Here is a 26302-nt window from a genome sequence, read left to right on the forward strand (position 1 = left end):
AGTCTAGGGCTATCTATCTTTCCATTGCACACTAAGTTATACACTCTCTATTGTGTGCCTTGAGCTTCCTTCATCTTCTCCAAGCTGTGCGTGTTTCTCTACAACCCTTATTCCAACAATTGATATCAGAGCAGGTTGCGTCCTCCCGGGCTTAGTCGCCAGTTGCTCTAGGACACGCCTGCTCACTTTCTCCGATTTCAGTGAGCTTTGGCCAACGTCCGCAGGTCAACAGATACTTCGGGAAAGCTAGAAGAGCTTGATCTGCTTAGATTTTCGATTTGGGCTCATTTCGGCCTCCGTTTCCACTACAGGCAGTACTGCACAAGCTATTTTGTCATTTTGTGCAGAGTTTCTGTCAGTGCCGTTTTCTGCATAAGAGGTGCCTTATAGTCTTCTACGGTTTGTGCTATATAGCACAGGTAGTTCCCGCTCCGTTTCTCCTATTTTCGGGCAAGTTTCACATCAGGTGCAACATTTACCATGGCTGACAACAACAACACAGATGTGTTCAAGATGTTTGCTGCTGAGGACAGGTTGGATGGGGACAACTACCCTATGTTGGCTTATATGATGCAACATGTTCTTGTGTCAAAGGGCGTTTGGAACATTGTGCAGGGCATTGATATACGTCCTGGTTCTGAGGATGTAGGAGATGTTGAGGATGTTGCAGGTCTTGCTGCTGTTAGAGTTGTTTTGCGTACCACAGACCAAGCTCGTTGGGATGTAAAGGATGCGCATGCTCATGCATTGATTGCGTTGTCTATGAAGTGCACCATTGTTCCTCACATCCGTTCAGCAAAATCTGCAAAACAGGCTTGGGATATTCTAGTAGGTCTTTATGCAAGTCGCAATGAGGCTAAAATTGCTTTGCTGCGTAAAGAGCTGGAGTCGAAGATTATGCATGAGGAAGATGATATGGACACTTTCCTTGATAGTGTCAAGGATATCAATAAGCAACTTATTTCTGCAGGTGAAGTCATTTCAGACAGTTCCCTTGTGCAGACTGTTCTTGATGCCTTACCAGATTCCTACCAGACTTTTGCTAGTACTTGGAGACTTATGACCCAAGGAAATCCTGAAGTTGTCAAGTTTGATGCATTATGCACATTGCTGTTGCAAGAGTCACTTTCTAGAAAAAACAGGACTAGGCAGCGTGCAATTAAACAGGCTTTTAATGCTTCTCAAAGAAAGGGTGGTAACAGTAATGCAGCCACTTCTTATGGTTCTGCTGCGAGTGGAAAAAATTCTGTTCCTAATGCTTCTGCTGGTAGCAATTTGTGTGGAAATTCTGATGATAAGGGCAAAAAGAAGATGCGTTGCCATTATTGTAAAGCTAATGATCACTTGATCAAGTCATGTCCTAAGTTGAAGGCCAAAGAGGCTAAGAAGAAAGAGGGTGGTTCCACTGCAAATGCTGGTTCCACTACAAATGCAGCCATTGTTGAGTCTTCTGTGAAAGGAGACTGTGATGCTGATGTTGATGCAGAATGGGCTTTTAGCGCAGAGTGCACTTACAATCCTGTTGTCCATGATGCATGCTTGTCGGTTGCTGTAGATTCACATGTGTGGTATTTTGACAGTGGTGCTACAAAGCACATTACCTCACATCGTGAATTGTTTACCTCTCGCGAGTCTATCCCTCATGGGAATTCAGTCACTTGTGCCAACAATGCCTCTTATCCAGTTCAGGGAGTTGGAAAGATTGTGCTTACTGCTGCTAATGGCAGTTCTTTCACACTTGTTGATGCACTTTATGTACCTGGGATCAAGAAGAATCTCTTGTCTGTATTCGCACTTGCTAGACTTGGACTTGTAGTCAAATTTGTGGATGACAGATGTACAGTTCATGATCTCAGTTTTGGTGATGAAATTGTTGCATTTGGCCTTTTGTGCCGTGGGTTGTATAAGCTCACTTTGTATGACAAGTGTGGACAAAATTTTGCAAATGTTGTTGCAGATTCAAGGGCTATTTCAGATGCAAAACTTTGGCATGCACGCTTTGGTCATCTGAATTTTGCCATTTTGTTGCGTTTGCAGAAATCGGATATGGTTTCTTCTTTGCCACCTCTTGAAGCACCTGTCAAACATGTTTGAGAAGGCTGTATTTTGGGTAAGATGCAGCGTTCTAAGTTTCCAAAGGATGGTTCAGTTCGGGCCACATGCAGGTTGCAGCTTGTGCATAGTGATTTTTGTGGGCCCATGCAAACTCCATCCTTGGGCAATTACCTGTACTTCGTGACTTTTATTGATGATTACTCCAAGCATGCATGGGTATTTTTGCTTAAAGCAAAGTCCGAAGTTTTTATGTGCTTCAAACAATTTTTGGCTATGGCTGAAAATGTCTCGAAATGTACTATGGGCACCCTCCGTTCCGATCGAGGGGGGGAGTATATGTCTCATGAATTTAATGCATTTCTGGCTAGTCATGGGATAAAACACCAATGTACAGTGCCTTATACACCTCAACAAAATGGTGTTGCTGAGAGGAAAAACAGGTCACCTGACGAATGGCACGATGTATGGTCAAAAGTCAAGCTTTGCCGCATTCTTTTGGCTTGAGGCCATCATGTGTGCCACTTATGTACTTAACAGGTGTCCTACGAAAGCTTTGCAGTCTATTACTCCATATGAAGCATGGCATGATAGAAAGCCTTCTATTGAGCACATGCGTGTTTTTGGCTGTTTGGCATATGCTTTGGTGACACAAGTGCAGCGCAGAAAATTGGATGATAAGGGTGTCAAATGTATTTTTGTTGGTTATAGTGCTGAAAGCAAAGGTTACAGGCTGTATCATGCGCAAACAAAACGTATTCTTGTTTCACGGGATGTAGTGTTTGTGGAAGATTCTGTTCAGCCCTTGCTGTCATGTACTAGAGACAGTAATGTAAGCTCACAGAACATTTATGACACTTTATTGCCTCTTTTCAGTGGTGGAAATACGAATGTAAGTTCTAATGAGGCAAATGTACAGCCTATGGGGGTTTCTGAAAATGTTACAGATCAGCCTATTACTGATGCAGATGTACATGATGTACTTGATGAGGAAAGGGTTGAAAATGAGCAGGCTAGAGGTATGCCAAAATGGTTGGTGCACACTTTGCGTGACAGTAAATTGGATGCAGCTTTGTCTAGTCGTACTCGTTCAGGCTCTCGCCATGCATCTTATGCATCAGATTGTTATGCTTTGGATGTGTCTAGCTTACATGATGTTGAGGAGCCTCTGTCTTTTGATGAAGCACAGAATTCACAAAATTGATGGCTGCCATGCAATCAGAATATGATGCACTTATAGAAAATGACACGTGGACTTTATGTGATTTGCCTCCTGGCAAAAAGGCCATTGGTACGAAGTGGGTTTACAAGTTGACGCAAGCCGGATGGTGAGATCGATCGCCATAAGGCTCGACTTGTTGCAAAGGGTTATGCTCAGCAAAAAGGCATTGATTATGAAGAGAGTTTTGCTCCCACTTGTCGTATGACTACTGTGCGTTTTCTATGTGCATTGGCAGCTCATTTTGGTTGGGATGTAAATCAATCAAACATTGTTACTGCTTTCTTGAATGGTGACATATTTGAGGAAGTTTATGTAACGCAGCCTCGCGGTTTTGTCATAAAAGGACAAGAGGACAAAGTGTGCAAATGTGAGAAGGCTTTGTATGGGTTGAAGCAATCTCCTCGTGCTTGGTATGAGAAAGCTGACACTCATTTGGTTAAACGAGGCTTTCGTAACAGTCCAACAGAAAGCACATTGTATGTAAAGCGTGAGGGTGATGTACTTCTCATTGTGGGTGTTGGACATGACACTGCCAACACTATCTACACTGAAAGTCAGAGCGAATTGGCAGTTGCGAGGAACCCAGTTTTTCATGCTCGCACAAAGCACATTGAGGTGCATTACCACTATGTCAGGGAGAGGCTCTCAGCAGGAGAGATCAGCTTGGCTTATGTGCCAACACAGGACAACCTTGCAGATCTTTTCACAAAGGCATTTTCTCGTGAGAAGCTTGAAGCTTTCCGCAAAGCTTTGGGCTTACTCCCCTTTGTGGACTGATCATGTCCTCAGGGCATGGCAGTTCCCTTTACTCATGTGCCAACTCTCGTTCACCGCATCACTCCAAGGGGGATTTTACCATATACATGTGGTAGTGATGTGTGTGAACACACTAGGACCGCCGGGGCATTTTTTTCCTCTTTAGGAGTTTTTTCCCCCCGTGCATTGTATATCGCCCATCAGTCTAGGGCTATCTATCTTTCGATTGCACACTAAGTTATACACTCTCTATTGTGTGCCTTGAGCTTCCTTCGTCTTCTCCAAGTTGTGTGTGTTTCTCTGCAACCCTAATTCCAACAAATGTGGCTTGCTAAATCAATTCTAGGCATGGTTTCTCTTTTTTTAAGCGATTTTCTATTCCAAGGCTTTGCAATCGAGTTAGTGGTATGCCATTGGAGTAACCCTGTGAAGTGCACGACTCTATGAGGGTGACAATATCCCAACACTTAAAAAAGGAGTGAAAAATGCGAAAGAAAACGCTCTAGAGAATATAAAGGGAAATGTAGATGAAAATTGTGACAAAAACACAAAGATTAATGTAGAGATAGTAGTGCGTGAGCTAGAGGATGTGTCTTTAGGGGGAGAGCTCCTCATAGATATATGGATTTATGTTGATTTGTGCCGAGATGAGAGAGAGGCTGCTTAAAGTGAAAATACCTTGTATTTGAAACACTAACTAACTAAACATGTTTACATTTAAGTTTAAGTTTAAGTTCAAGTTTTTGTTTCAGCAATAGGTTAAAAATAATGATGCAATTCAAAGTTGTGTTAGTTTTTCAAAGTTTAAAGTAAAATGGTTTTTAAATTTATGTTATTATACAAACTGTTGGGGTCAGCCCAACTTGGGCAGCCACTTGTGTGTGAATCCATTTGTAAAGCTTTTAAAAGGCTCATGAAAATCCTAAATGAACTCTCTTACATTTTGTACAGTTTTTGTGTTCTCCTCTCTTCTCCTCTCCTCTCTTGTCTCTCTCCCTCACACACACATAGCCATGTCTATTCGCGATGCAATTCGCTTCCGCGCGTGCTCTACAATTGGTATCAGAGCATCATGGTCTATTGGTCCTTAGCTTCGAGAGGAGCAGCTTGGAAGATTCGTGAGGTATCCCGGGCTGATTTGATGGATGCTCAACAAGCGTTTGATGGTATGTTCATGTGGGATTTTGCATTGTGGAACTCACTCTGCTCAGGCTATGCTTGTCAAAGGGAGATCATGCTGGTCTTGAGTACGAAGGCTGTGATTGTTTTGAAGCCATGGTTCAAGAATATAGCAGCAAACGAACTTGATGAGGCTGAAGTAGAAGGTGAACTAAGTCTTTCGGTTGACAATTTTTTAATTGTTCGTCAAAGCTTGGAGGTGGGAAAACACAAAGGCAAAATAAAGGAGAGTGGATCTGGTGGTGAGAATGTATTAAAATTGCAGATGGAAAAAGCTAAGCTAGACTCTCTATGCGCATCGTCAAAAGCTTGTGACTGTGGATGCTCAAGACCCTGGAAATTCAAGAAATCTAGTTGCCTGGATCTTGGAATTTCGCAGCTTACTGTCGAAGGTGAAGAGCAGGAGGAATAGTCGAGCTTGCCCCTGATTATTTACCGGCTGTGTATGAGCCCATCAAAATTTGCAGGTGACTGCAGTAAGGTCGCAAGGAGAGGCGTGGACCATGCTGGCACTGCTCTAATTCGGGAAGTCAATATGCGCAAGAAGAAGCAGCAAGCGTGGAGCAGCAGGCGTGGAGGAGACGTAGGCGTGGAGCCCCGCGCGACACCCGCACACACGTGTCAGCGACCACACAAAACGCCGTGTAATGGCGGTGGATAAGGCGGTGGTCAATCTGCAATCGATGCCGTGGGTAAGCAGGAGACACACACACACACCCCCACATCATGCCTGACGTTTGACCATGTCAGTATGGGATAAGGCGGGTTCAGCGTTGGCTAGTGGCAGCACCGACCAGCAGGGGCGCACCCTCTCCACAAGCCCCCCATTTACTTCCAGTGGCTCGAATCCGCTCTGCTCCTCCACACACGCATTCGATTTGTTTTATTTATTTTTGGAGAATTCGGTGGCTGGATCTTGGACGTAACCTTCATTTCTTGATTACAAGTTTCTTCTTTTGACCAAGCTTAAATATCTTAAAAACCTATTCCCATGAAAGAGAACTTAAGAGTCTTGCAAATGTTTTTCTGGCTACAATCTGAGTAGCGCAGTCCACTTGCAAATAGCGTGAAGATGAAAGGTTAAAACCCCATCAGAATAGCATTGAATCCTATTGTGGGCAGAGGGCATTTGAGGCTTCAACAAGTGCGCATATTATATGCTACAGAAGCCGACTATTTATGCGCAGGCCTTTTGCGATGATGTGACAGCCATGAGCTTTGTCTAATGCGCAAATGTATGTTTTATGCCGGAGCATGTTTTGAAAACCGCATCCTTCACATGCTATGTATGCTTAAATGACATCTAGTCAGGAGACTTATCTTGTCCGACCACATTGATGTGTATGTCAAATCACATGGACGACAAAATCTGTATGCGCCTCCATGTTTGTCTTTGATGATGACCATTGTACGAGATTAGACACTGCCGCATGTGTGAGCGGTAAGACCTTCCCCATGCAAAGCCCTATATCTTTGTATTTTGCTCTCATGAGGTAACTGGGTAAACCTAAACCCAAGGTTAGCTAGAGTACACTAAAAACTCTAGGGTTTGGGAGTAAACCATAAACTCCATGTTTGGTGGCTACGTCAACCTCCACCTACGAGAAAGGGGAGGCTCTCTTGGTAGCGCCAGGTTATGGGTACCCCTAAAACCCTTGGTTGTGAGAAAACCTAAAACTCACAGTTTACGAGTATACCAAAAACTCGTGGTTGAGAGTAAACCTAAAACTCTGTGTGTCTTGAGAGTGTGAGTCTAGTTCTAGGGGGCGTCGTGATGATGAATATGCCAAGTTTGGCTGAAGGGGGCGATTGTTGGGGTCAGCCCAACTTGGGCGGCCACTTGTGTGTGAATCCATTTGTAAAGCTTTTAAAAGGCTCATGAAAATCCTAAATGAACTCTCTTACATTTTGTACAATTTTTGTGTTCTCCTCTCTTCTCCTCTCCTCTCTTGTCTCTCTCCCTCACACACACATAGCCATGTCTATTCGCGATGCAATTCGCTTCCGTGCGTGCTCTACACAAACCTTCCATCATTCTTTCACTTTGTTTTTATTTTTTCCTCTTTTTTGCAAATTTTTCATTGTTCACACATGGGAGGCTATGGAGGAGTTTTTAGCATCTTTGTCACCCACACAAAGGAGATGGTATGAGGACATTCACTCTGCCCCACCTTAGCATGTTGGCCCATCTCCCCAACACCATCAGATGTTGGAACTTCACACCAACTATACCCTTCACCTTACCGACGAAGTGGTGTCACTTCACACTAACCATCATCTTTGCACTCTACATCTTCGAGGTGATCACAACGCTCTAAGTCATCTGTCTCCACTAGGCACTCACATGAGATAATGTGGGCCTAATACTCCAGTGGTGGAGAAGACAAATGTTGTGGTGGTGGCACCACCGATGCCTCCACCACACATCGCAACCATCAAGCGTCCATTCTTGCTTCAATACCTCCTACACAATCACCATCTACTTTAGCTCTTGCCTACCCGACAATTGGTCACTCTTGCCTTCACACCATAGGACACAATTCACCTCACATTGCTTGCCACTCCCGGTCTCACTCCCACCGACACTCCCGTTGTGACCCCTCGATACCACTAGGATACGTGAGTGGACCTCCCTTACACCATAGACCCTACCACTAAGGAGATTTGGGTAGATGAGAATGGTTGGAAGGTGACAACTACCATGTACAACTTTTGCTTACATGTATTCTCTCTAACCACCTCACGAAAAAATGGAAACAAATACCAATCAAGCTCAAAGAAAAGGTAATCAACATGCTTCAAAAGGATTTTTACATGGAGAGTGTGAAGCATCGTTTCTCCACCAAACGGATGCACACATGGATGCACAATTACTTGAACCACAAACAATTGGAGGTATACAAAGCATTGAAGACCAATGCGCCTAAGCCATCTTGGCTCGCCAAAAAAGATTGGAAAGGATTATGTGAAAGTCCCACAAACAACAAAAGTGGCAATGAACACGAGAGCGGAGTTGGGGAGTTCGCACCACTTGGGCACTTGCAGATGGATGAGTTGCATTGCATTTATGGTTACTTAGACTTGAGAGACAACTCTTTATATTAGCAACAAACACGAGTGGAGCTTGGGCAGTTGCAGATGGATGAGTTGCATTGTATTTATGGTTACTTAGACTTGAGAGACAGCTCTTTATATTAGCATAGGTGATCATAATGGAATGTTCACACTAATGTCTTTCCGACCAAGCACGCGCACACTCTACACCTGTCCCCTTAGGGAGAAACACACTGTAACATGCTTTTATTAATTTTTTAATTTTTTGTAATATTGTAACATGCTTTTCTCCAATTGAATGTAGGAGAATAAAAATGAAAACTAGTGATTCACAAAAAAATTGACAAATGAGGTGAATTCTAATGTTGTTCCCTTGGTGGTGCCTTGTGTGATAAGCTCAGGTGCATGTGGGATGTCTGTAGGAAAGAATGTATTTCCAAACAATCAATGAAATTGATCAAAGCTATGGAAAAGACCGATCCTCGCAAATTAATAACTCCACTTCTAATATCAAATGACAACTGAGCCTCCACTAATGAACATGTCTTTCTTTGTTGCGCATATTTTTTTTTTCTCTAGGAACATACAAGCCATCGAATGTCAGCTCTAGAACCTCAAAATTGGGGTTAGTTTTGGTGTGTGGTCGGTCCGTCGTGCACTTGCGAGGATAGGGGTGTTCTATCAAGCCTTTGAGCACAACCCTCCAAAAATTTGAATTGTTGCCAGGATAGTTGATGTCATTGTAAACATCATAGTCATAGATTCTATGGCCGTGTATGCGTTGGACCTTCCCATCGCCTTTGAAGGATAGCAGATCATCTTCTCTCGGCTTAACGAGAGCACCCCGTACAAGAGGAGCACTTTTCCCTTGCACGTATTTACTTATAGATTTCTTAAATGCACAACATCATTACAAATTGTCCTTCCGGAAATAAAGTGAACATAGCTCATAAAGAGCTCTTTAATAATACAATATCAATAAACTTGATATCCTTTTGCATATTCCATAGACCAACGGTGCTTTTCCACATGTCACCTGTAGTAAATATATGTTAGTTTAATCCCATTACAATCATGTCCACAAGACACCTATCCTACTTGTTTTCAGTGTTTGCATCATGGACATATTTCTCCTAATTGTCGTTTCAACCCCCCTATGAAGAAGCCTCTTGCCAACATCAGAATTTCTACTACTTTGATAACCTACACACATGCAATTATGGATGTGGATGAACATCAAGATTGAATTGAAGACTTTTTCCTAAATGAAAAGCAACATCGACACTCAAGGTAATCCTAAAAACTAGCACTCTTTATTGTGTATGTCTAATTTGATTAATGATCATGAGATTATTATATTGCATGATGATGGAAGTTCTCATGATTAATGATCGTGAGATTATCGTATTGCATGATGATGGAAGTTCTCATGATTTTATTTTTCAAGGGCTTATTGATAAACTGAAATTGAATACTTCTTCATTTAGATATAAAATCAAAGCTGCATTTCAATTCACAATATATAATGGAATATAAGAAGGACAAAGCCTAAAATTTTGAATAGAGGACTACAAATGGGCTACAAAGAAGGACACAATTTTAGTATTGCACCTTTACATTCCACATATATTATTCTAAGCATGACTTTTATATCATAGTACAATCTCGATAATGACTATACCACGCACACAGTGACTTTTCATTTGAAAAGGGATGAAAATATAATCACACTCCCTAGTGATCGATCACTTTAAATGTTTCCATTAATCTCTCATACACAAGCTTGTTGTGCATCATGTAATCATAAGAAAGGATACTTGATTTATGTCAACGAAGTTGAAGAGTCTTCTTAGGGACCTAGAACTCCATCACACTACTCAAATCTTTTGCATTTTTTTTTTCTTCTCCACATTCCCTCCTCCTATACATGAGGACCATACGATTGACCTTAGTAGCCAACCTCCTCGTCAGGAACCTTATAGGCAAAATCCCATTCAAAAAAGAGATTCAAAGACAATCATTGAATTGCTTGACAAAGGCTTGATACAACCTCCCTTTTGCAGTCAATCACTGAATTGCTTGACAAAGGCTTGATACAACCTCCCTTTTGGAGTCCCTGACTCTTGTCTTATTAGTAGAAAAGAAAAATAAGATCGTTCTAGAATATGCATAGACTAAGCTACCGTGCTTTAAACCTCCATAGTCTGCCTTTTGGAGTCCCTGACTCCTGTCTTATTAGTAGAAAAGAAAAATAAGATCGTTCTAGAATATGCATAGACTAGGCTATCGTGCTTTAAACCTCCATAGCCTGTCGTTATGTTCCAAAAAAAGGGCCTTAGCTTTCACCAAAATGGAATCGACATCTCTGATATATGAGAAATTCAAATCCAACCAAAAAAATAAACTTGAGGAAAAGTAAACTCGGGTCGACAAGAACTGTGGTGCCAGGTTGATTTGGTCTTGACACTCAAGTGAACCACTAGCTTTCCAAATAGATCTGCATCAATGCATGGCGAACCTCGCCCTGTCTCCACACTATATCACACGGGCCGCTTCAAATGGGATCTGTTGCCAGCCTGCCAAGGAGATTCGGGCTGCTCGATGCACGTTTGGAAACTTTGTATGTGCTCTTATCCCTATGTTCGCATGCGTTCATGGAAATATAGGGGATTTGGGTGTGCCATATTGTTAATGCGAGTGGATTTGTAGGTTCGGGGCAAATTTGTGAATTCGGGTCGCCTTGTGCCGCTAGATCAGACTGCTCGCGATTGAACGTCCCAAGAATTTTTCTCTCCACCATTGGTTCCATTTGAAGTGGCCCGTGTGTTTACTGTTGAAACTCTTGAGGCTCTAGCCTTGCCTTGGCACTAAGTGACATCCATATTTAATGCGAGGGGGGGAGTAATGGGATTGATGGTTGGGGCTAGGGGGCGGGATCTCGAGGCGTATTAAACCTGGTCAATGGGAAAAATAAGGCGCGTCGCCAAAAAAGCGAGGCGCATTAAAGCTGGCCAGCTGGAAAAACTAGGCGCGGCAAGGAGATTTGAACCCCCTCTTAAATATGGCTATTACTTAGTGCTGAGTAAATATACAATGATGCATATGAAGATAGATTAGTAGAACGTACATCACGTGTTCAGAACTGGGCGGAGCACGTGCGGGAGGGAGGTCCTTTTTGGAAGTTTGAAACTTTGTACTCCTCTCTCAACTCATACAGGTTCAACTTTCAAAAGCTACTTTCTTCCGCCCCCCAACAACACACACACAGTGTCACACACAGATGCACATGCTTGCCAATGTGCCATCTCGTTGATCAGCAAAGTGGTTAAGCTCAAGCACATACGACCTGCAAGCCCTATTTGTCTTCCTGCCTTGCACAGTGGATCCCGTCCAGCTACCATTTTCCGCTCCCCAAACTTGTTGCAGAAGGCTCCTCCCCCAGGGTTGTCTCTGATTAAGTGGTCGTTGTCGTAGCAAACTCTTTCCAAGCAGATCTGGAGTTGCTTAGCAGGAACTTGGAGCTCAATTTTCATGTGCAATGGGTAACTGCTGCAGTAGCTCCGCAGCAGCCCCAAAGCCTAAGAAGAAGAGCCCCAACACTGTCAACAGAAATGCAGATACTGAAGCAAATGCAGGTGTACCACGCGTCATCCTGCTCACAAAGCTCACATCTAGAGGCGAGCAAAGCATAGACGACAAGTATCATCTAGGCAGAGAGCTTGGTAGAGGTGAATTCGGAATCACATACCTCTGTACAGAGAAAGAGAACCAAGATGCACTCGCATGCAAGTCCATATCCAAATTCAAGCTCAAGACACCTATAGACCTGGAAGATGTGCGAAGGGAGGTTGACATCATGAGGCATTTGCCTACACATCCCAACATTGTCTCCCTTGAAGGTGTGTATGAAGATGATGACGCTGTACACCTCGTCATGGAGCTTTGTGAAGGCGGCGAGCTCTTTGACCGCATAGTTGCCCGAGGTCATTATAGTGAGCGAGCTGCAGCTGTAGTCACTCGCACCATAGTTGAAGTTGTTCAGGTACTTTGTGTTCAAGTCTGCTGAAAAACTGCTGATCATTAAAATCTTTTATGTGGGTCTCTTTGTTTACACCTGTCTGGCACTCATATTGTGAATGTCTTTCTCCTATCTTATGGATGCACTTTGCAAAGTGAGACCCACTCCATGCGCAGCAGGAGGTACATTGTGTGTGCCTTTTGCCTTGCGAAATGCGAGATCACAATCTTGTCATTGTAATGGACACCAATTTGTTTTGTTGTTTACCCCCTCTTGTGAGTCCCATTGTTCCTTGTGAACTTCAGGGCTCACTTTCTAATGCAATTCTCCAGCTGCTTACCTGCTTTGTGAAACCCTAAACTTCGACATTTTGTATGTTCTATTCCAGCTCTGCCACAAGCATGGAGTCATACACAGGGATCTTAAGCCAGAAAATTTTTTGTTTGCAAATAAAAAGGAGAACTCGCCATTGAAAGCCATAGATTTTGGGCTTTCAGTTTTCTTTAAGCCTGGTAAAGTGGCTAGCATTACATTAAGAGGCAAGAGTGCACCTGCTCTTTCGAGCATGTGGCATTCTGTGCAAATCAGCTTCCTTATGGTTTTTTTGTTTGTGCAGGAGAGAAATTCTCCGAGATTGTAGGTAGTCCTTACTACATGGCTCCTGAGGTTTTAAAGCGTAATTATGGTCCCGAAGTGGATGTGTGGAGTGCGGGAGTCATTCTTTACATTCTATTATGTGGAGTACCACCTTTTTGGGCAGGTTGATGTTCCTTGTGTGTTTCAATCTTATACCAAGCATGATTCATTGTCAGCTGATTTACGAACGTAAGCGAGTTTTAAGCAGTGAATTATGATTTTAGCAGAGAATAGTGCATGCACACATTTGTTGATATGCACTTGCATATGTGTATAGGCGGATCCATCATTATTCATGGGCTTATCATTTGAAACATCAATGTCATGCATAGAGGTGAGAAGGATGAAACACCATCTAAAACCCGTCACCAAAAATTGTTTGCAGAAACGGAACAAGCAGTTGCTCAGGCTATTTTACGAGGCGCTTTGGATTTGAAAAGGGATCCTTGGCCAATAATATCTGACAATGCCAAGTCACTGGTTCGGCAAATGCTGGAGCCAGATCCAAAGAAAAGATTAACTGCACAACAAGTTCTCGGTTCGTTTCTGCGACCTTGTAATATGTTTCGGTTACTTTTTGGCTTTGACTTCCAATATTGCTGTCTAGCCAAAATAATAGTCAGTTTTGATGCGTACAGATCATCCTTGGCTCCAAAACACCAAAAAAGCTCCTGACATCCCATTGGGGGATGTGGTCCGCGCTAGGTTGAAACAGTTTTCTGCAATGAACAAGCTGAAAAAGAAGGCTTTGCGAGTAAGAAACTCTTTGTCTGGTATTTGCTTTTCCAAAGGGGTTTCTGATGATGGGGGATTCACTCGTTCTGCATGTTTAGAAATTAGTATTGTAGTTAGTATTTGGTTAACTTCTCATTTATCATGTTCAGAATTTATGGAGCAATGAGCTTCTTCAAGGTTGCATTTTTGCAAGATCCAAGAACAATGCTTTACATTTGAAGGATGGGTCCCGCTAATAATCAAAGGGCATGCAAGTATAGGTTCCCTGGAAACCTTTTAAATATAGCCATCTTTCAACAAACTAAATTTTAGCACTATTTTTGGAGACATGCAAGTCTAGTCTCCAGACAAGTGATGATCTTTTATATTCCATGCTGAGAACATTCAGAGTTTAAATATAGATGTCTTTCAACCACCCAAATTTTAGTACACTGCAATTGTCATTTTTTGCTTATTCTCTGGTAATGATCTTCCCTAATCAGTCTTAGAACTGGGATTTTGTAAGATCACAATTTGGAAGTGACCCTTAATAGCGTGTCAACTTGCATGTTTAACTAGAATGTTATGCATATTTCACGCGTGATAGGAAATTTTCAAAATCGTTGCTTTCTCTCACCGTTGTATTCTTTTCCCGCTGCACTTAGGTGATTGCAGAACATGTCTTATGTGGTGAAGAGGTGGAGGGTATCAAAGAGATGTTCAATGCAATGGATACAAACAAGACCGGGTTTCTTACTTTTGAACAATTAAAAGTAGGGCTTCAAAAGGTTGATCCCCAACTCGCAGAGGCAGAAATACAACAGCTGATGGATGCGGTAAGAGCTATTTGTTTGTTTGCTGGAGTTGTTAATGATGAGCTAACCTTTTAATGCTCCTCAGAAATTGCACTTCTATTTCTGATCGATGGTATTTGTAACTTTGTTAATGTCATCTTTATGCCTCAAATGTGGAACCTAAAGCTTTTGCATGTTCTAAAAAAAAGGGTTACTGACCGTGTTTCTGGCAAGAGATGTTGAAGCTCAAACAAGATAAAAGCTGCTGTTCTCTTTGTAGATTATAGTTCGTAGTTACAATTAGCCTTCATGTTGTGCTCTCATGGATTTGGTGCCAATACCATACAGAGCTATCAAATATTGCTAAATAAGGCTCCTTCTTATTGTTTTTTTAGGTGTTTGAAGTTGTTTGAGATGGATTTTGACTAGGTTTGGAGAAGCTTGAGAACATACAACACAAAATGCGATGCTCGTGCCAATGTTTAAAAGATTAGAGAACCTTAGGGTTATGGGGGTTATAAATGCGTAGAAAAAAAGTTTTTAGTAGGGGAAAAAATTGCATATGCACACATATTACCAACATAATGCATAATAAATCCCCCTTGCGTTGACGAGGTGAACATGACTTGGCACTCGTGGAGAGCACATTGCGAGGTGTGATCAATTAATTAAGGACAATAAGCCCAAAGCTTTGGACTTCTCACAAGGTATAGTCTTTGTGAAAAGATTGAGCAAGGTCGCTTGCATTGGCACGTGGATCTCTCCTTGACATAATAATAATGCATCTCAATGTGCTTGGTGTAACCATGGAAAGTTGATGCACTTTGACTACCAGGGAAGTTGTTGTCGGTGGATTTCCATAAGTCACCCAAGTCATTTGTTAGTAGTAGTGGATGATAGTCGTGACATAGAATCAATCATCACACTGACTATACATCTCTTCTTACTTGGTTGCTTAGCTATCTTGGTTCTAGTATACTCAAAGAATGTATGGAGACGGCAAACTCAGAGGTGAAGGTTATCTTAGGGAGGGAAAAAAAGAGGAGGAGAACACACCGCATTGGGGTCTCAACCAACCTCTCTCATCACTTCTTACTCAATTGCTTAGCTGTCTTGGTTCTAGCATATTCAAAGAATGTATGGAGACGACAAACTCAGAGGTGAAGGTTATCTTAGAGAGAGAGAGAGAGAGAGAGAGAGAGAGAGAGAGAGAGAGAGAGAGAGAGAGAGAGAGAGAGAGAGAGAGAGAGAGAGAGAGAGAGAGAGAGAGAGAGAGAAGGAGAAGATAACACCGCAATGGGTTCCTCTCGAAGGGCTCTGCACTCTATTGAGACTCTATTACTAGACTGGTATTTCGTTTTGTAGTGGATAAACAAATTCTACAAGAGATCATAACTTGATGCCCATGCAATGATGGCATCTTCAATGAAGATCCTACCATTAGGTGACTTGGCATCGATTGGTCCCTCTCACGGAATATTTGGATCTCTTACTTGATGCTTTGAGCAACATTGTGGAGATAACTCTTGGGTTTGATGTGGGTGAGGATAGGGATCGTGGGTATGCTACTATGACTTAAATTCAAATCCTTGACTAGAAAACTGCAAGGATTTTGTGTTGCTGCCGGCTAGGACCTGTTTTTGGGGACATCCATTACATTAGTGAGAATCCCTGAATAACCCTCCTTGCACGGTTGTATAAGTTGCAGTTGATGTTAAATGCTGCTAGATTCGTAGATGCGTATTCGTTGTCTTACATTGGTCAGAATTGCAAAGCATGACGTGTGCGAGCATGTGCATATCTTACACACGTCCCTCACATTTTTTTATTGTGGCTCACAAAGTTGAGCTGTGTGGGCAATGGTTACCTCTTGGTTTTCATATATGGACATTTCGGTCCCACATTCCGTTTTCTTTCTTTAATGGGGTAAAATGTTTCGTACGAAATCTGTCTGTTTTTAGAATGAAACGTTTTGCGGTGACGTTGCTTCATCATGTTAGGGTAAGCCCAACTTGTGGCACCATGTGGAAAAGCCCTCTAGCCACCTAGAAAAAGATAAATGATGAGATGGTCCAATAGCAAGAGGATGCAACCTCTCTAGCCAATGATTGTAAAGCACAAAGCCTATTTAAGAGGCTATTTCCTAATGAAGCGTTGCACTTTGAACTCTATCATTGTGTTTATACTCTCTCCCTTAATGCTCTTGCAATTGGTGAAACCTAACCCTAATCTCCATCCCTCCAACCCTAACCCTAACACCATGGTTAAGCTTAGGCTTCATTGTAAGAGCCCGAACAACTAAGAGTGCTTTAAAGAACTTGACAAAATATTAATCACAACACTTCAAAGAGACAAGAGATAGAATGAGGGTTGAAGATGGGCAAACCCCCCCCGAAGGAAATAGATTTCTACTCAACCCAAGTACCTTAGGTTTGAGCTCGGTTACAATCAACCCGAGAGTGAGTTTAAGTAGACTCACACTTGTAGATCATGCACGATGCCATGTGCACATGCATAAAAGTAAACATAAGTAGACTCTCAAACATATGTACAAAGATAAAATTTAGCTATTGCGTATGCTAGAGAAGAGATCTAGTGGCGTGGTGGCTTGTAGGATGAATATAAGAGTGCAAAACTGAAGAGAAACAATAGAATTTTCAGATTTATAGATTTGTTGCCTTGAAAAACAAGAAGCTAGAGAGAGAGATAGGGCTTCTTGAGGATTAAGGAATAGTAAGCGTAGAGAGAGACGGTGATGGTAATGAAGGGGGTTTCTTGGGTTGATGGTATAGAGGAAAATTCAGCAACTAGGAGATGGGGAAATGAGAGGGTAAGAGGCTTTATTTAAAGTTGCTTCAAGAGAAAAAGGAAAAAGTTGAAGAGGATTGTGACAAGTGTTTTAGTAAAAGATAAAGTTGGTATGACAAGTGTCCACACACTTGTCTCTTCCTTTAAAAGCTTTTTGACAAGTATCCACGCTTGTCTCTTCCTTTGAAAGCTTTTTGACAAGTGTCTCATCTTTTGGAAAGTTTGTGACAAGTGTCCCGCCACATGTCCTCTTTTTGGAACCTTCCTTCTAGAATCTCCCTTCTAGAATCTTCTAGAATCTTCTAGGAGCTTCCATCTTGGAACTGCTAAAAACACACATTAATATGGGTATCAATTGAAAGCTCTTTCCGAGTACAATACGGTTTTTGCTTCAAAACATGGATTTAACATCTCTATGAGGAGATAAAGCATTCAATACATTCAGTCTACATATGCATAATGAGCAATCTTCATGATCATGCCATCTTGTTGATTGTAATTGTCTTTTCAGGTGGATCTAGCCCACACTCTAAGGCATCAACCTTTTTTGTGTGCAAGTATGATCCCGATATGCATGAGTTACAAGTCATAGGTGCCCTATTGGGTTATCTAGGTGGGAGTGTGCACTATCTATGTTCTAACCCATTGTGGGGGTCCACCTTAACCTGTGTGACTACTCATCGATGATCATACTACGGTGCACTGTTCTAGCTATCTTTTTTTACAAAAGGAAAACACACTTGTAAAATTTAAGATTATTAGAAAAAGGATACAAGTTCTTTTCTATTGAGATGTGACATTCATCCACCATAGCCTAATGCTAACCATTGGCAATTAGGGAGTACGCTTCTGTATCAACTAACTCATCAAGTGGTATCCGAGCCAACAGTTCCATACCTAGGCATATCTATCATTAATCTCTATTTGCATTCCTAATAATCTACTCTAATCACTACAATAGCTAATTAAGTTCGGGCACGCTCTTGGCAATACAATTGAGCCACTACCCTTCTTAATTAATCGATTTTGTAACTTGTGGCGTTATTATAATTGTGTGTGTGTAAAGCTAGTGTGCTTTTGTGTCCATTTTGCATTAGCACTACTCTCATCGTCTTGTTCATTTGCTTGTGCAATTTATGTGTGTGCAAAGTGCTCATCGACGTCATTTTGTAGAGCTATTGAATGCCAACATTACTCATGTTTTGATGCCAAAGCATCTTTGCTCTCAGCTTTCATTAGACTGCTTAAGCTTTGCATTTTCTCTTTATTAGCCCTTGATTTACTTTTTCCAAAGATAGGCGTGTATCTTTGTGTGTGACCCCCTGCAAAATAGGATTCATATTGTCTATTTGCGGGAGATTCCACAACATGGGCTCGTGGACCACATGGCTAAGGCACTAATAATAGTGCGCTAATACGTGTGTCTTGGGATAAAAACTCACAACCTTATTTTTGGTAAATGGAGGAGCATGGGTGGATGCGAAATCCCATAAAAAACAGCCTACAAAAGCCTTTGGGTTTGGACGAAACCAACCGCGTCGATCGTCGTCCCACCTGTCGGCCGTTGCGTGTTCCCATCAAATCCATCGGGTGTCCACTTGTTCCGACCGAACCCACCGGTTGCCCATGAGTTGTTTTCCCTTGCTCCGATCGACAATAGCCGCCGCCCCAAGGGCCGACTCCCATGGCTTAAGCTTTTATTTAAGGCCAAATCCCATTATCAAAGGGCCTTTTCCACCCACGGACAGTGTGTGCAGAGAGCTCGTTGTTAAGAAGTTGTTCTCACATCTTGCAATAATCCAACACCCTCGGCTCAAGTCTCCAAAGATCAAACAAATCCCAAATGGTGTTGTATGCCATGATAGAAATGTATGAGATAAATGTGTATGAAAGGACCACACATGAACATGGGTTTTAGACGTTGCCTATACATCATGTATATGGTAAGATCCCCCATAATCATGAGCACACACACGAGTACTACACTTGCTATGGATGTGTGTTGTGCACCATTGGCCAAGAAGGCCGCATTCTCAACAAATCGGACCAACAAAAATCAAGAAACCAAAGCACAACATCGACATACAAATAAAGATGAAGAAAACAACATGACCGTGAACAACATTAAGATCAAGATAATGACAACAAACAAACAACCTGTTGCAGATTTGTGTGGGGGAGAAATTCCTCCAAACTACAAACAAGAATAACCATGTGAATTTGTGTGCACTCAGTTGTGTGTCACCCTCATTTGTATTAGGGAAGCTTTGTGTGTCTACCCTTGTGATTCGGAGACTTGTGTGCTTTTCCTTTTGTGCCAAGGAAGGCTTGTGTGTGTGCCCACATCCTGATGTTTGTGCCTACATTCTTTGTGCATAGGGGAGGCAAATTTGTGTTTGAGGGGAGACAGTTTGTTGAGTGCAATACCTTATCTGTGTGAGACCTGTGCATCAGCCGTGTGAACCAAAAATATACAAAAACTTTGTAAAACCTCAAGTTTGGCTTAAGAGGGCGATTGTTAGGGTAAGCTCAACCTGTGGCACCATGTGGGAAAGCCCTGTAGCCACCTAGGAAAAGATAAATGATGAGATGGTCCAATAGCAAGAGGATACAACCTCTCTAGCCAATGATTGTAAAGCACAAAGCCTATTTAAGTGGCTATTTCCTAATGAAGCATTGCACTTTGAACTCTATCATTGTGTCTTTCCTCTCTCCCTTTATGCTCTTGCAATTGGTGTAACCTAACCCTAATCTCCATCTCCAATCCTAACTCTAACACCATGGTTATGCCAAGGCTTCATCCACCATAGCCTAATGCTAATCATTGGCGATTAGAGAGTAAGCTTCTGCATCAACTAACCCATCACATCACTTGCGTTTGATGAATGTGATCCTTCATGGACTTTGAGTAGCGAAGGTCCAAAGTTTGCAGTTGCACCTCAAGGTGAGCTCTTTTCATAGGCGTCATCCTATTGTAGATTTTATCCAATTAGTTCAATATCTTCCGAGCATTGGTCATTGGTCATACTTCGAATGTGTACAAGTCATAGTAACATGGGACACACTTTTGGGTTGTACATTTCCACTATCTTCCAGTTCCCTCGTTCCCCCCCTGAAAAAAGTTGAAAATAATACGGTTTTCCGAGCCTCTATGCATCTCTTGGGCAATGCTATCATCTGGAAAGATGAGTGGATGGAGAAGAAGTCGGTTGTGCATAATGTCACAAAGTGATGACGTGGCATGGCTTGAAGAATAGAGGCCGGATAGAACAGGAGGGTTAAAACCCTAAAGCAAGGAAGTTTAACTAACTTATGGAACCTATCCATGTGGCCCAAATTTTAAAGAAACCTAATTATAAGTTGTACCGACTTATGGCACCACGACCAAGGGGCCTAAAACCTAGTAAATAAAGCAGGAGGCCAAAAAAATTGCGTAGTGTGTTGATGTGGCAGACTGTACGCACGCTCGCGATTTGTGGCAGAATTTGTGGAAGCTTGCTGATGTGGCAGTTACGTATGGACAGCCCCTAGGGTGCTAGGTTTTGGCTCCCAGATGCTTTTAGACTCCCTTTATTTGCACATGGATTCAGTTGACGAATCCCTCCTGGAGGAAACTGTTGCACCTGATCACTTGGGTACAAAAGAAAACAACGGGGATTCGAACGGACATTGATCACCTTCTTACAATTCGGGAGAAGAGTATGGTCCATCTCCATCTATAGAGTACGAAAGAATGGAGATGTAGCGCTATTAATAGGTCGACAATTGTGCTCGACAAATGCTGAAGTACTCCAAGGATCCCCAATATGCGAAATTTTGACAAAGCATCCACTTGTTGACGAGGTGCACTCTTGATGGCGTGCCGCCATTCGTTTGCCTCTCAAGTCGGCTTTAAAGAAGAGATCTACACCGGCGGTACCAAAGCAAATGGTGTTCTCAGAGGATGAATTTGACGAGGCTGTAGAGTGACGAGTCAGTAGACTCATGAAGACCAAGAGGCAGTCGAGCAAGAAGAGTCGAGTAGCAGACTATCCCGGCTACGTGGGTTGCAAATCTACTTTTGAGGCCGCCAACAACCCAAAGAAATGTGTTTGATTCACGAATGTTTCCTGTTTATCATCGTCCTCTTTTGATAATTCGGAGAGTTCTTCGTCTTCTGAATCTAGTGATGAAGTCAGAAAGGGCAGGAAGCGGAGAAAGACTCCGAGAAAGAACAAAGGCAAAGAAGAGCAGATCCCGCAAGAAATCTCAGAAGCTTTTTGACAGTTCAAATGAGGACTCCTCGTCCTCGAAGAATTCGGATTCCGAAGAGCCGATGTACGTAACGAAGAGAAAGTATTTATATCGAGCCCTCGCTTTTCTGGCGGATACCCAAGGAGCCCTTGCTTTTATCTAGCAGTTTGACATTGCTTTTTTTGGACGGCACTACTCAGAGCACACCAAGGTACGACGAGCGGTGTCCTATCTCAAAGGGAATGCCCAAACATGGTGGTCTACCTTATTGCTACATAGGGAAGCACCAACGAAGTGGCTATAGTTTAAGCGGGTTTTCACTTCTTCATGGTTCACTTAGAAATACGAACAAGATGTAATCATTGCTTGAAATCATCTGAGGATGACCAATGAAGACATTGTATGTCTACAGTCAGAGATTCTGGGATACTTTTCCACCTACCTCTTCTTTTAAGAAAATCACCCTCAAGCAACAAGTTGGGCGATTCTCTTGTGGACTCCCCAAAAAGATACGGAGTTATTGTTTGCAGAAGAAGTTCGAGTCCATGCAGTGGCTCATGGGACATGCCAAGCAAGGGTTTGCAATGCACGCAGACACTCTTTACCCTACAGACATGCTTGTTGCAGTTTGGACCGGACATGAATCGAACAACGGTAAAAGGAAGAAGGGTAAGCAACATAAAAAGAAACCTTTGGGCCCTGGGTTGTTAGCAGAGGAGCACACCGAGTACTACAAAGAGAGCAAGTGTTATGAATGCGGGGAACAAGGACATGTGCTTGTCAAGTCCCCCGACAAGGTGTCTAATGATTATGTCTATTTTGCAAGCGTAATCGAGGGCGATTACAATTCTTTCAAGAGGGGGGAATGTCACATAGTGATGATATGGCATGGCTTGAAGAATAGAGCCCGGACAGAACAAGATGGCTAAAACCTTAAAGAAAGAGCGCGCAGAAGTTTAACCAACTTATGGAACCTATCTGAGTGGCCCAAAGTTTTAAGAATACTTATAAGTTGTACCGACTTAAGGCACCATGATCGAGGGGCCTAAAACCCAGTAAATAAAGTAAGAGGCCAAAAAAATTGCGTAGCGTGTGTTTACGTGGCAGACTGTACGGATGCCCGCGATTCGTGGCGGAATTTGCGGAAGCTTGTTGATGTGGTAGGTGCATACGGATAGCCCCTAGGGTGCTAGCTTTTGGCTCCCAGGTTCTTTTAGACTAACTGCTTTTGGCCAAGGGCCTTCATAAGAATTGCTAGGGCCTCTCTTTCGGTGGATTTGCTTGGGAGCACTGCGGAGAGAGTGGACCCTCGGACATTGTACTGTTGAAGCTTAATAATAAAGAAATACCGAGAAGGGGCGCCGATACTTTTGGGTGCGGAACTCCGTCGTGCTGTGTCATCTCTCTCTCATTTTTGTTCAATTCTTTCAGTTTCTCTTGTGTGTGTTGCACTAGATCTTTGGCTTGGGGTGTCCAAGTCTATTACACAGGGTGGCCGTCTCTTTTGAATATGCCTCTCACATTTAGTTGGGAGGGGATGCGAAGGTGCGCTTCTTACCCCCATAATATCTCCAGTTTTTGAAATAGGACTTTGTGTCACAGCTAGGTGGGCAATTAGGAAATCAAGAAAGACACATGAGAAACGGTCGAAGGTCTTTCTCTTTGGATTGGACCACTCAATTAGGTTCGACATGGAGGTCGGAGATCCAAAGACATTGATTGAGGCTATTTGGGTAGCTCAACTATAGGTGATGAAGCACAACGAGGGTAAGTTAAAGCCAGCCAAGGATTTACCCTTGACAGATTCGTCCAAGTCCAATGGTATTGTGCTGGTAAGCAAAACTCTTAGCCTCATGATTCAGACACAGTAAGGAAAGAACAAGCACAAAGAAGAGAAAAGAAAAAAAAAAGAGCAGAAAAAAGAATAATGCATCTTGCTGGGATGAGCCTAGGTTTGCTCTAGAAGAGAAAACATTATAGGTGGTAGACTCACCAAGATGAAGTTGCACAGTACACAGAAGATGGTAGTTGTTTTCATCCACATCGTAGGGCAGAAAGAGTGTCGGAAAACTTAGCTCTTGCTCAACATCGACTAACGAGCCTAGTGCTCATGTCAATGCTGTACTCGAAGGCTAAGCAAGAGGAAGAGTTACCAGAGGAAGGTGATTTACTCAAGTGCATTGGTTATGTGAATGACGAGCCAGTGGTTATGTTATTTGATCCAGGGTCAGAGTATGATGCCATTAGTCTCATCTTACCTATAGAAATTTACAAATCTATTAGGTTTGTGTTATAATTAACTTACCTGATCAGATGACCTATCAAAATCCTATCATTTTTTTCTTTGACCTGGAAGATGTGGGGTGTAGGCGGTTTCGCAGTAGTGGCATGATGTCACAAACGGGAGCGCATAACAATATAAAATATACTCGGATAAATAGAATTTATCACTTAATACTGAAGCCAGAGGAGATAAGAGAGAAATAGAGATAGAGAGAGAGTGAGAGAGATGGAGATTAAGAATATCAACACAATACTGGTTCCCCCCCCTCCCCGCCCGTCCGAAATAGTACCTTTATTACTGAGGAGAAGTCTATCAGATAAAGCTAATTTAGCAACACATGATTATTATGTTATCCTGAAAATCATGCCCACACAGGCTTTCAACAGACCCAAGCTTAAAACTCACTATGTTTTCGCTGCCCGCCCCTCCCAAATGCAGTTGGTGGCCTATTTCCTATAGCAAGATGTCACCATGGATCGTCTGCTATAATATGCGTGCTCTCTCTCTCTCTCTCTCACACACACACACACACACACACACACACACACACACACACACACACACACACACACACAGAGGATGGCTTAAGTTCACTTTTATTGTTTGCATATTCAATAGCCAGCATAGACTTTTGTTGCGATGCTCAAGTGAAGGTTTAAATCGGTAATGGTATTGTGAATTGCATGCACTTCATGGAGACGGCCAAGTTTGAAGGGGCAAAATAATGATAACGTGGATTGCATGCACTAAGTGTAGCGAGCCAAGGTTGAAGGACCAAAATACTTCTATGCCTTTTAACATACACTGCCAAAAGTCCATTTAACAATTTTTCTCTTTGAGGGCCGACTTTCTGAACTGTATTCATTTGCAGGCGGATGCAGATGGCAATGGGAAACTTGATTATGGTGAATTTATGGCTGTCACAATCCATTTACAAAGAATGGACAATGACGAGCATTTGCGCAAAGCTTTTGCCCACTTTGATTTGGATGGAGATAATTTTATCGATTTTGATGAGCTCAAACAAACTTTGGGTGATGATTTGGGTTCTGATGACACAGATATGATCAATGCCATCATGCAGGAAGTGGATTTGGACAAAGTAAGATTTTTACCTTAAGTAATTGATAATACTTGCCTTGCTTTCCATGTTTAGGGAAAAATGCATTTGTATTGAAAGAGCTCGTTCTTGTGACAAAAAAACAAAGTCCGAATAGTTTTTTGGTGACGTGATGCCGTGTTGAGCTCTCAATGTTAGCATATATAGCACATGCAACAGGATAATTTTTGGCCTTCTAAAACAAGCCTTAGTGAAGAAGGGAGTTAGGCATTCAGTTGACTTTTGCATGAAGCATTGAAATCTTCTTTGGTTTTTTTCGTTTGTAAATTGGCTACAAGAAAGTGACAAAAGTTACATACGATCCAACCAAGTTGGTGGAGTTGACCCAAGATCATGCATGGGTCTTTGGCAAGGGATGTTAAATGTAAGAAAGCGACAAAATTTATATCTATAAGGACCGACCAAGGTGGTCATGTTGATTCAAGATTAGGCATGGGACTTGATCACCTTGGTCGGATCCTCACATCTGAAATTTTTGTCACTTTCTTACATGGGTCCTTTCATTTAAGAGCCTCATATGGACCATTTTTTTGTCTTAGAATGCCTATGTTACCCTTTACCTTGTTCTTCTTGATGCAGGATGGCAAAATCAGCTATGATGAGTTTGTCAGCATGATGCGTACCGGAACTGATTGGAGGAAAGCCTCTAGGCATTATTCAAGAGAGAGATTCACAAGCTTGAGCATAAAACTTATGAAAGATGGTTCACTTCAGAAGCAAAGCAATGACAAGAGGTGATCTGGTCCTCCTCAGGAAAGGTGTTTTCGTATACCTCATATCAAGCCAACTCCGGTCCCTTTCAAATGGACCGTGAGTGTTGTGATATACTCATGGCTGTTGAGTTCAAGCTTTATATGGAATGTTAAAGGTGACATGCATTCAACAGAGACTACTATTGGTAACACAGGCAACTTTCTTAGCTGGAATTTGAATAGGCATTCTTTCATAACCAAGATACCAATACCCCTAGAGAGGTATGTGGGCTTGACTGGAGAGAAGAGGTGTGTATGATTGTATGAGTAGGTTTGTATGTTGGGATACTTTTAGTCTGACATAGTGGCATTGTAAAGCTCAACAGGTCAATACTATACAGAAGGCCACTGGACATTTTTGGTGGATAGTTATGTTGGTTTGCAGGTCCGCGTTTACGTGTGCCCCCCCCCCCCCCCCCCCCCCCCCACAACACACACACACACACACACACATGTTTTCCCTTTTACAGCTAAGACAAGTGTAAATTTCACAAGACTTCACATACACACTCCCATCTTGGTAAGTCATCACTGCAAGTGCACTTGATCCATTAGTCTAGTCTTTATGTTCCATGCACTTGTTCCATTTATTCTAGTCTTTACGTCCCATGCATTCGATCGAGATTTTCACCATGATTTAATTCTCATCAATGCTTTTACATACTTACTCTAATGAGTGG

At 42.3% G+C, this 26302-nt stretch overlaps 1 protein-coding gene across 1 annotated transcript; it reads left to right on the forward strand.

Annotated features, from left to right (window-relative positions):
* The first annotated feature begins 11479 nt into the window (after positions 1–11479).
* On the forward strand, positions 11480–25999 carry LOC147457757 (calcium-dependent protein kinase 13-like). The gene is made up of 8 exons (XM_086512572.1): positions 11480–12305; positions 12670–12793; positions 12898–13041; positions 13303–13455; positions 13556–13671; positions 14297–14467; positions 24622–24852; positions 25450–25999. The coding sequence occupies exons 1-8, from the start codon at positions 11802–11804 to the stop codon at positions 25606–25608; spliced, it is 1602 nt and encodes a 533-aa protein (XP_086368698.1). The 5' UTR covers positions 11480–11801; the 3' UTR covers positions 25609–25999.
* Positions 26000–26302: the final 303 nt, after the last annotated feature.

Source organism: Adiantum capillus-veneris, chromosome 5 (assembly GCF_014529385.1).
Source record: "Adiantum capillus-veneris isolate H3 chromosome 5, ASM1452938v2, whole genome shotgun sequence".
NCBI classification, from domain to species: Eukaryota; Viridiplantae; Streptophyta; class Polypodiopsida; order Polypodiales; family Pteridaceae; genus Adiantum; species Adiantum capillus-veneris.